General features: G+C 35.8%; 2 protein-coding genes across 6 annotated transcripts in view; one reads left to right on the forward strand and one right to left on the reverse strand.

Annotated features, from left to right (window-relative positions):
• Positions 1-3,180, reverse strand: part of LOC112480611 — a 12,408-nt gene extending 9,228 nt beyond the window's left edge. The window contains exon 1 of the mRNA XM_025047769.1: positions 3,112-3,180. Coding sequence (XP_024903537.1) covers positions 3,112-3,180 — 69 coding nt within the window. The remainder of the gene's footprint in view (positions 1-3,111) is intronic.
• Positions 1-12,099, forward strand: part of ATG10 (autophagy related 10) — a 200,343-nt gene that overhangs the window by 1,792 nt on the left and 186,452 nt on the right. For 3 of the 5 annotated variants that reach the window (XM_025047846.1, XM_015590319.2, XM_006913193.3), the window contains exon 2: positions 10,425-10,544. In XM_025047846.1, coding sequence (XP_024903614.1) covers positions 10,437-10,544 — 108 coding nt within the window. In that variant the 5' untranslated portion in view covers positions 10,425-10,436. Of the gene's footprint in view, positions 1-2,588; positions 2,703-10,424; positions 10,545-12,099 lie in introns of those variants that run through there. The other 2 variants (XM_015590317.2, XM_015590316.2) reach the window with 2 other exon arrangements.

Genomic DNA, 12,099 nt, shown 5'->3' on the forward strand with positions numbered 1-12,099 from the left:
GGGCATAATGTTTCGTGACAAATTATAAGTTGGTAGCAGTTTCTAATACTTATAAATTTCAGAGAAAGATAAGCAATGCCTTAAGGGAAAATAAGTAGGATAAAGTTTATATAAGTAGATTTCTTAAGACTGGGCTTGATTTGATTATTTATATCTTTGAAGCCTAGAGATGTGTTTTGGGCCTCTAGAGGCAGTGTTTGAATCATACACATAGTTAAGGAGCCATAACAACAACACAGCACCATAAAGGTTATTTGGTGATTATTCCTTGGAAACAAATGTCTTCAGCCAAGCAGACTGGGTATAAAACAATTGTATGGGAATGGAGAATAAGCCCGACCCAAAAGCATCCAGATTAGGGAGAAGTTGCTAAACTGTAGAACCAGAGGCTCCATTAATGTACTTGGCACTTCAGGCCTTGAAGTGCTTGTTCTCACAGATTTATAGGACCCAAGAAGAGTACTTACTAATAATAAATTTAGCTTTGAAGTTAGGGTTATTTCCTATCACTGTTACGTAATAGCTTGTGGAGAAAGCTCATCTCTTTTGCTCTCAGGAACCTACAGTAGTTTCTTGTGCCCACTGCTTAAATGGAATCTCTTTCAAGCTTTAAGGCTATTTATAAACTCCTCCTCCCCTCCCCATTTTCTTGTATTCTTAATCTATACTCCCAGACTCTACTTCTCTACTCTGCCTCATTTCAACCTGTTCCTAGGTTCACTGCCCATCCTCAAGCCCACACCATCCTCTTCATCCTTTTTTGTATTATATCTCTGCCTTTCAGTATTCTCATATAATTCAAGGATTATCTGAATTACTCTTCTGGGGCACAGGCTCTGATTCTAGACTGCCTTAGGTCAAATGGCCACATTTAACAGCTGTGCTACTTTGGACAAATTACTTGACCTCACTGTCCCAATTTTCTCATCTGTAAAATGGAAAAAATCATAGTAAACTATCTCATAGGATTGCTGTGAGGATTTAACAAGCTAATACAATTCTTGACCCAGTAAGAGCCCAATACATGCTATTATAATTATTCTGATCCATACTAATTCTTTAAAGAGTGGTTATACAATTTATCACTTGTTTTTTACTGTCTTCTATTCTCTGATGTTCTTTTCACTTTGAATCTTTTCTTACAAATTTAGTTACAAACTTTTGAAGGCAAAGACCATTCACTTTTTAAAAAAGTCTCTTTAAGTTCCCCCAGGATGGTTCTAGTTTTCTTTCTGTTTTCCATTTCTGTTGCTTATATTTTTAAATTTATACCCTATTTAGTTCTCAAAGTAGCTTATAGACTATATATAATAGAATAGCATACAAAATAAAGATGAATCAGGGTCATGAATGTATGAAGCTTTAGTAGATGAGATTGGAGTGTATTATACTGAAATATACACTATGAAAATTTATACAGTTGTTAAAGGTGGACCCCAGCTAAGTTCTGAGCTTTATGGTGGTCGAAGGGAAGAAAGCAACACAACATTTGCTCAGGAAAAACTTAGTTTCTTGGAAGTAAATATTTAGTGAGTGAAATGCAGATTGTGATAGCAGATTTCAAAGATATGCTAAGAAACCTGAGGGTTAAGTCCTCCAAATGTTAAGCCCCAACCTACTTCACAACGTTTTTCAGAGGGGGCTAATTGGTATTTTTATGGGACCATCTCATACATGTAAGATGCTAATTATACCGCACTAAACCGCAATAACAAACTACAACCCCTTCCTTTTGGGTTAACCCAGCATTTCTAAACACTCCCTTTGAAACTGGTCCCTCCAGATACTGGGAACCATTGGACCTCATCTGCCATACTTTACCCAACCTGTGCTCTTTCTACTGCCATTTTTTTTTTTTTTTTTAAACCTAGCACCCTCTTTTCAGGCCTTGTCTTGAAGGAGCTCTTCCAACTTTTTTGCATGCCTTTTTCTCCACTTGGTAGGCCTTGATGCAGATTTCAAAATTCAGTTCTTCAAGAATAGAATTCAGATTTTCAAGACTCCCCTCTTTGGAGTTGTCTCTGATTTCCCCAGGAAATTTTCACATTCCTTTCTGTAAGGACACACAGCAAGTGCTCAGTGCTAAGATATTGTAGGTGCTGAGTGAATGAATGAAAAGCTTGTGGAAATAAGAAGGCACATTAATCTAGTCTTCAATAAAGATTTTGCATAAAGAAAATTTAGAGAATTTCACTTCCATTACAAAAATGTCCAACTGCTGATTTCTTTTTCACTCAAAATAATGGTACTTAGTAGTATATTTTAAAAACAGCTGTATCTATATTTAGACTAGCAGTAAGTCTGTAATTTCTGATATAGTATTGATCATGTTCTTTACCTTCTTATTTGTTGAATATCTCTTGCTTTTAGAAGCTGGGTTTTTCTTTTTTCTTTCTTTTTTTTTTTTCCCAGTTGGGAACATTAGATAATTTCTAAGTTTTTCTCCTGATTCCCAGTGTAAGCCCACTTCAGAAACAAGCTTTCTCGCTTCCTCTTTATGGTGGTGCTCCTCTTTTTTATGGTGCAAGAGCTTCTTATTGGCTCCGTATTGTTATTGATAGTTTTTGTTTTCCTATTTTGACAGAAGAAGGACTTGTGTAGGGATGGTGTCGACCTGATTGGAGTGCACAAGCTCCCTTCATCCCCTTCACTACACCTAGATCCAAGAGGACTCTTGCTGTCAGTGTCAGGTTGGAGATCAGGTTGACTTGTTCCAACAAATTTATGACTATATCTTTTCTGTACTCTGGAAAGTTTCTTCCTTTCCTACTGTTTAATCTTTTGCTCTCATGTCTATAATGAGGGGATCATTTTTGTGTGATTTGAAATAATCGTTTTTGGGGATGGAGAGGAGATGTAGTGGTGAAACGGTACTATTCTGAGGCTCATCCTGTTTCCACAGCTCCTTATTGCTGACTACATCACAGCATGCATTCTCCACTTGGCTTCAAGGTCCACTTCTAGCCTGGAACATTATATTATTGAAAGATAACTGCCTTGAAAGAGAATTACCAATGGGCAGTGGAGGCCAGTAGCGGGGTGGGGCGGGCAGCTCGGGATCTTTTTTCCTGAAGAAAATATAAAATGGGGGAGAGTGAGATGCCTTCTTACCTTCTCTCTAACTGGAGTTCTTGCTGCCCACAAAGATCCCTCAATTCCAGTCCAGGTACAATGTTGCATCCCGTTTAAACTTTGATTTGGGATATGTGTTTCAGTTGGAAGGCAAGAAGGTAGCTCTGAGCCTACTATTCAGCTGCAGTCATGACTGAAGAGACTTTCTCTCTTTTGCTGCCTCCCTCTTTGTCGAATTACCTGGGCCATGCCTGCTATGCCCCACCCAGGCTGCCAAGTGCCCTGAAATCCAGGCCTTTCACTAGCCACCTCAGAATGATCCATGTTTTGTCATAGTTTTCTAGCATGATTCTTCCTCAAAAGTATTTCTGCTGCTAATTATGAATGCCTATTTAGGAGTCTTCAGAATCAGGTAATCTTTCTGGCCTGGGCCTAGGATTCCACATTTAAATTTGTACCCTGGGTGCTTCTTTTGCTCCCTAAAATTTGAGGACCACTTACTGAAGGACCCTGCTAGGTAAGTAAGTGATTAATGGATTAAATGAATTCAAGCCAAATTCCCATAAAGGTAATGGGTCGAGTTTACCTGTCTAGCTGGTAATTGCATTTTTTTTTTTTTTTAAGGAAAGAGTCTAAATCTAAAGTTATAATAATGTGGAATTGTGGCAGGGAGGAACAAGTACAAAGGAAGTTGGTTACTTTTATTACTTAAAAATGATCTTTAATGTTTAAATGTATGTATAGAGTGTTCTATGATAATCACATTTTTATAAATGATTTTAAGTTTTGGGGAAATTTAGTTATATTTCTCAAAGTATTTTAGTCTAATTTTGACTCTGATAAACACTGATTTATAGATTCATCAAAAGAAATGTCTCTGACCAAAAAAAAAGTATCAGTTCTCCACACATTAGAACATGAAAAATGTGGAGAATGATAGTGAAAAATATTGTTTTTAATTAAAAAGGGTCATTTGAACAATGATTACACATGGTGTTAGAATTCACTGGGGCTGCTTTTTTGAAAAGATGTATTTAATAGCAGCAGAATAAACTTCTTCAGACTGTCTAGTCTTAGAGGCTAACTTATAGTTTAGAAAGACTGCCTTGGTGAGGGAAAAAATTATTCTACTGTTCCAATCTGTAGCCTCTGCTGAAGCAGTTAAAAAAAGGTTTTGGTTGTTTGAGCTTAAAAAAAAAAAAAAAATCAAACAGCTGTGCAGCAAGAGTGAGACTCAAGCAAAATAGATTAACAACTTATACTTTATGACATGAAAGAGCACTGACTCATTTCTAACTTTTACTTATAATAAGAAATGAGAGATTCATTGTTTAGGTTGAGATGAGAATTAGAATTTGTCTTCTTACTGAGAGTTCACCTATATTCTGTTGTTACCTCTAGTCTGAATTTAAAATAGCTTAAATCTGGAAACATAGGCAGTTCACATCTATGGTATTTCATTTGTGAAATAAGAATTATTCTTGCATTATTGCTTAATAAGATGCGGTGGTTGTTATTTCCATTCTTGACCATAATTTTAGCCATCTCATAATAGGAAGTTCTAAGATTCTAATTTTTGCCTCTACTAGTTTATGAACTTGGTAGAGTATTAGAGAGTGTTACAACTTGGAAAGTACATATGAAAATGCTGATTGTCATATTTTCATTTTTAATGAGTTGAAATATTCTTACTTGAGCAAAGAGAATAATTCAGTGATAATTCATTACGGCACATTATGATGATTTGAATTGAGATGGATATCATTTTAATATAGTATAGTTCCTAATTTTGTAATCAAGCCCTAAGTGTTTGTGTTATTGTATGTAACATCCTTCAGCAAAGCCCAGTCCTTAGATAATTTTAAAAGTATTCAACCAAATATCAATTAGTGCTTTGATGTTCAGTCATCTTGCTAGTGGCACAGTGTTGTTAATTAGATAAACTATGGCTATTGAGTGAAATTTTATGTTTCAACTAACATTTTGAATAGTTCAGTAAACCTCCAGTAACTGGAGGGCTTAGAGAATGGAGTGTTTTTACTCAGTTCAATTTCGTTATTAAGTAAGTGTTTGTTTGGAATTTATAAAATATTCCAAAATATATAAGTACTCTTTATAAATTAAATTCAGTTTTTCTTTGATTGAATATCTCCCAGTATATGTCAGGGTCATCATATAGTTGGACAAACTATTTCTCTGACTGCTGCATATCATTCTTCTATTCTAGTTCTGTATCCACTCCTCAAGTGATTGAATGAGTTCTCTTATCTTTGTATTATTGGATTACAGTCAGTATTTCCACCCCAGAGTTTCTTTCCTTCTGCGTTCCAGATCCATGTCAAAATGCCTGCTAGATATCATCACTTGGGTATTCCACAGGTATTTAAAGCTCAAACTCAGTGTGGCTAACCTAAACCCATGTCATTCTTTAAACCCACTCTTCCTCCAGGAATCCCTGTTTCAGGAAGTGTATCACCACCTAAGGCCAAAAGCTGAGAATCTTTCTTGAATCTTCTCTCTCACCCGTCCCTATGAGTATATTATCAAAAAGTCTTTTGAATCCCTCCCTCCTCTGCCCTACTGCAAATCTTTGGCTCTGTTTAGCACCATTATGTCTCTCCCAAATTAATTTAAGAGCGTTTTAACTGGTGTTCATCCAGCAAGGCAAGACCAGTAGTCTACACTGGAAGCCAGAATGCAAAGCTGATTAGTTCACTCCTACTTTCAAACCCCTTTTGAGCCCTTATTATATTCCTTATTATATTCCTGTACTTGGTGCTTTCTCTTCCCAAACCTATTCTCTCACTGTTCCCCTACCTTCTCAGATTTTCCATTGTGATCTTGGGAGTACACATCCATAGTAAACAAACTTACTAAAGCCTTAACCCATTATTTCCTTTACTACATACATTCTGTGGAGTAAGTGGTTAAAAACTGTTCCCAGGAAAAAGAATCCTATGGTCAAAAGAGATGGGAAATCCTGAGTTAACAGTTCCCTAACCACAAGTTTTGTTGTTGTTGTTATTATCCAGGGTGGGGAAGTGGCAAGTGGGTATTGTATGATTAGTTTCCATACTTATATCTTTCATGATGTTAACTTCTCCACAGATCAGTGCTTCTACCAACTATTTTTAAAGGAAACTTGGCTTCAGAAAAAATACTGAAACCCTTTGAATGGAAGCTGCATTTTCTTTCACCCTGAATCTCAGGGTATGGAGATTGCTGGTAGCCCACACTTCCCCAGAGCCAATTTTTTGATTACTGCTTCTCCAGCTTCATGTAAATATTGCTGCTCCTTTGAGGCTCATGGAGTTCAGCTCTGTCACATGTGGCAGGGTAGGTTTTTTTCTCACATGCTGTCCCTGTCCACTGGTAGTGGCTGCTTTTAGCGCCATCTTGAGAAGGAATCCAAGGCTGCCTTCTGGTTCATCAAAAAGACATGTATTGGTTTATTAGTGATCTCAGTGGACTCTACATTATTGACCATGTATCACTTAACATCTCTGTGCTCTTCCATTTTAAACCATTTGCCCCTTTTCATTTACAAAAGAGAGATCCCAGATGATCTTCCGTATTTTTTAAGGAGCTCTCTACCCCCACCAGCTTTCAGGGTAATCCTAAGTGACTTCAGTGTCCATGTAGAAAACAACAATTATAAGCCTCATAGTTATTTAAACTTCCTGAGCTCCAGTGACCTTCATCTCCAAGCTACTTTATATACTCACTTCCATGGACCCAGCTGAGACTTTGTCAAGTTCTGAAATTTCATAGTCTCCCTATTATTTCATTTCCCTCTTCACTACAGTCATTCTTAGCCCTTTTGATACTTAATATTCCTTGACCCTGCCTTATTTGCCCATCCCCTTAAACTGTTTCTTGGCATCTTTTCCTTTCCCACCTAATCTGGACCTCTGAGCTAATCTTGCTAGCAAATCTTTTTCCATCTTCCACCTGGTCCTTCCACTGAATCAACCCAGCAAAACTTCAGCTTTGCACGCATGGTCAAGCAGTCCTCTCTGCTGGTTCCCACACTTAGAAAGCTGAGCACTGCTGAAGGCAATCCCACTTTGTAGAGTGTTGCATTACAAATTCAGGCTCTCCAACCTGTGCTGGCTCTTCACTTCTGTTTGCTTATCTTTAAATGCTATCTTCTCATTTCTCTCACCAGCATTTCAAATCTGTACTAGTTTTCTCAAACGTTTCCTTTCGTCGCTACCCTCTCACTCTGTAGCCCATCTTGCCTGCTTCTGCATCAAAAAATCTTGTGACCATCAGACTTTGTCTTCCTTAACTTTGGGTCCTCTTTGAAAAACTTTAAATTTTATATTTAATATTCATCCTCAAATGCCTTTCCTCTCATTACAAGGGGCAAGGTGTCTATTGTATTATTCAGATCCATCCTTTTGTGCTGTTGACCACACCTACTCTAGCCCCTTTAGGATATTGCTTTATCCTAAAGTCACTTTCCCTCTTTGGTATTTTCAGCTTTCCATCTCAACCCCCTTCTTTCTTCAGCTTAAACATATTCAGATATCTCCCTTTCTTAGGAAAAAACCAGATCCTCCTTTAAGCCCATGTACTGCTTCTGTCATCAATTTGTATGTACTTTTCAGCCAGCTTTTTGAAAAAATTGCCTACAAAATTTTCACTATTTCCTTTTTGTTTTCTCTTTAGTCCACCACAACCAAGCTTTTCTCCACTGCTGTTGAAACTGCTCACACAGGTGCTAGTGACTGCTTCATTCATTGTCAGTTCTGTGGATGTTTTCTTAAGAGTTCTCTTTTTTGTTTGACATTATTGGTTATTTGTTAGTTGTTTTCTGCTCCCTTGAAACCTTCATCTCTGGACTCTGTGGCACTGCCCTTGCTAGGATCTCCTCCTAATGCCTGACTTTGTATTCTCTAGCTCTTTTGTTGGTTCCTCCCCTTTCTCTACAGGTTTCTTAAATGCTGGTGTTCTGAAGATTTCTTTCCCAACTTGCTGCTGTTCTCACTCTCCATTGAGGTTCCTAATTATTTTAGTTAAGATCCTTTAAACAATCTGTTGAAAATTATAGAGTTTTTCTCTCCCCAAATATAGATAGGTACATACCTACAAAATTTAGTGTAAACTTCCATGATCCATCAGAAACCATATTAAGAATCTACTATATGCATTCTATCTCAGTGATATGCATCCTCATGGCTTCCATTTGTCTCAGAAAACTTCCAGACCTCTTAAATCAATCCTGACTTCTCTCCGTAACCTAAGATGTGTATTCTTTCTGTTCTCTTTCATTGCCTGGGTTCAAATCCTCATGACCTCTCACTCAGAGCACTGTAACAGCTTCTAACCCTTCTTCCTGCCTTCAGGCTTGTGCCCCTCAGATAATCCTCCACAGAGTCCCTAACTATTTATTATTCTGACCTTTTCAGCTCCAAAGTCTGATTCTTTATTTCCTATGGAAACAGTCCAAGCTCTTGAACGACACACACCCTCCCACACCATCCTTCCTGTGTGAGGGACTCTTCTTCTGCCTGCTATAATCTGAGCATATCTTCATTATTGTACAGACTTTAAATAGAAGTCCTCTTTCCAATGCTATCAGAATTGAGTTGAACAGTTAATTGAAGAAAGGGATTAAAGGTGGAGTTAAAACAATAATACACAACACATACTTGAAACACATTTTATTTCAACTTAAAACACATAAAGACATGCATTTGCTAATTTTTTCATGTATGACCAAGACATTGACTTTGAGTGTGGGTATTAGATTAGATTTTTTGTTCATTCTTGGTTAAACTGAACCCAGAATGCATCCTCTAGATTTTTGGTTTAAATGAAAGTTTTGGTTTAAATGAAAGAACTTAGGCCACTTGGAAGCAGTCTGAGAGCAGAATTCTAGATTCGTATGATTTTTTACCCCCCAACCAATTTTTTCAGTTGCATTGTTCATACCTGGTTCAATAGTAGTTTGTTTTTTTTTATGGAGACTTACCTTTAAAGTCTTTCCAAGGCATCTTAGGAATAACAGTTTTCTGTCTCTTTCACTTATATTTTATTGGTTTGATTTGTATAGCATTTAACTAAAGTATACTTTTAATACAAGAATGTGATTTGTGAACATATCAACTGAGTGGAGTAGAAGTGCTTCATGATCACAATGCTCTAGATATTAATCATTTTATAGAGGAAATGGACATCGTTTCGATTAATCTAGCAAAGTTGGTGGAATGGAGATTGGTTAAGATATTTCTACTGTAATTATTTTTATTGCTTATCTTCCTTTATTACAGTGAGTTTTCATAAGGCAAGGACTATATATTTTTTTCATTTTTGTATATCTAACCTTCACTTGTGCATACCACTTTGGAGATATTCCATGTGTATTTGTCCGATGAATGAACAAATTCTTGTATAAGTCATACTAAATTTGAATAATCAGAAAGAACGCTGGACTGGGAATCTGCTATTATAGACAAATCATTGGCCTTGGAGCCAAACTGGAGTTTGAATCCTTTCTCATTTACATTCTTAAGCAGATTACTTTCTCTTTTTCATTTAAGAAATGAGGATAACAACTTTTGGATCATGGGAAGATTAAATGAGACTGTGAAGTGTCTAGCATAGTGTTTGACAAAGTAAGCAGGCAACAAGTCCTGATGATGCTCGTCACTACTGATGAGAATGAGGGAATTCACTTGGTCTCTATTTTCTTATCCAGTGGCTTGAACAACATAATTTGAGTGTCCTACCAGCTCTGAAATTCTCTTTCTATAAACCAGTGTTTTATGTTTTAGACAGACATATATAATAAATATATTGGTATTCTTTGATTTGTCATATTTGTAGACACCATAAAATAGGTAACTAATTAGGTAATCATAACCTTGCACCTTGGAAAACAAATATTTCCAGACTTTGGAATGTAATTTGTTAGTGAGTTGAACTCTCTAATAAAGTGTGAAGAACAGCTCAGCTCCACTAATCACTGTCATCCTAACTTCATAGGAGCTAAAGTAGGAAGTAGAGAAGGAAGTTCTAAGGAGTTTGGAAGCACTAGCTTAGAAGAAGTGAGATAAAATTAAGCTCTTGAAACTAAATTTATGGACAAATAAAGCTTTTTTAAACCACAATTTGTGTTTGTTATAAATCTAGGTTTTGGATTTTCATATTGATCATATGTTCTTCCTCATTAAAAAATGGGGATAGGATGAGAAAGATGGAAACGAAACCTTTTTGGAATGGCTCTAAGGTTATTTTCTGTTCTACATTCTAAATTTTGGTTTGTTTAAAGAAATAAGTAAATTAGCAGAATTCCTTTTGGTATTCATTCTATATCTGATGCTAATATAGTTTTTATATTGCAGTTATCATTTAATATGGAAGGAGATGAGTTCTTTGGAGAAAAAACATTCCAGCGTTATTGTGCAGAATTCATCAAACATTCACAGCAGATAGGCGATGGTTGGGAATGGAGAACTTCAAAGGTAAGAAAAGAAAATTTTTTTCCTGATTAAATAGAGGTGTTTTTTTTTCTGCCATGTAAAATCTCAGTAATTGAAACTAATGTATGAAAGCTAGCTTGATTTAGTAAGCGGCGTAAGTTGAAGAATGTTTTAAAACAGATGTCCGTTTTATTACTTTAACTATACATACTCATTATAGTTAGGCTAATGAAGTATTATCTAGAAAAGTCTTTAGGTGGCCTGCTTTAATTTAATAGGTAAGCATGCTTAGCATATTAATTATCTGAATATAGACAGATGCTTCAAACCATTTGTTTACATTATTAATTTTCATAGGAAACTATTTTTGTCCAGGGAGTGAAAAGATAACCCTGAGACCAAATCAGTTAAATAGTCAAGCAATCACAAATTCTGAAATATTGAGGACTGTGTTAATTGGGAATTTTTTTCAATTATTATTATTTTTTTAATTTTTAAAAAATTTAAAAAATTCTTTAATGTTCCCACATATTTGGGAATTTTTTAATAATATAAACACATTCTAAAACGTTTTCTCTTTTGGTTCTATTCAGTAATAATAGTAAAAAGGTCTATGTACCCATTTGTTTTCACAAATATATTTAGTAAGGTTTTCTGCCAAAAGCTTTTTAAGAGTTTCTTGATCTCTTTCTTAGAGAATATGTCTTCTCTACTTGACATCATATCCTATTCCTGAAAAAGTAGTAAATCTCAATTCTTTGCCGATTAGCTCTGTTTCCTATATGTACTCTGAGAAACATGAATAGTTTTGAGCTGATTCTTTTGATTCAGAACTAGGCCAAAGAAATGCAGGTCTTGATCAGGTCTAGAGTGTCACTAGGGAGAAAAGCCATAATTTCTTCTTGGGTCATCTGCTGACTGCGCTCTTACAGGGTGGCTCATGGGGTGGGTCAGAGGTGTAAAGTCAATTTCCTGTGGTACATTCCAGCCCCACTCCCTCGAGTTAGTGATTGGACAGGCCATAAGTCTTTAGGGCATCTTCTGCTCCAGGATAACATGATTTTACTGGCACCTAGTATTAATTTCTTTTCTGAGTATTTTATAATTTTATTTGCTATTGTATTTGAATTTTTATTCATATTCTTCCTTTTATGATTATCATTGACATATAAAAGAACTGCTAATTTTTGTATATTAATTTTATAACTATCCAATCACCTTACTGAATTCTCTTTTTAGTTTTCATAATTTTTCAGTGAATTCCCTGTGTCTTCTAGGTAGACTGAGGTATCTGCTAATGAGGAGTTTTTTGTTGCCTTCTTTGTAATATTTCTCTGTATTTATGAATTGATTAGAAAAATGTTAAGTAATAGTGAAAAAAGTTCTTTGTCTTTATCCTGACTTTAATATTAATGCTTCTGTTATATAGTGATTAAATAAAATGTTGGTTGTTTATTCATCAAAGGAGTAAAGCTTTCTGACCCCCCCCCCTTTTTTTCAACTTTTTAAAAATTAAGTTTATTAGGATAACATTGGTTAATGCAATTATATGATTTTCAGGTGTACATTATAATTTGACATCTGTATATTCTATTGT

This window comes from Pteropus alecto, unplaced genomic scaffold, assembly GCF_000325575.1.
Source record: "Pteropus alecto unplaced genomic scaffold, ASM32557v1 scaffold20, whole genome shotgun sequence".
NCBI classification, from domain to species: domain Eukaryota; kingdom Metazoa; phylum Chordata; class Mammalia; order Chiroptera; family Pteropodidae; genus Pteropus; species Pteropus alecto.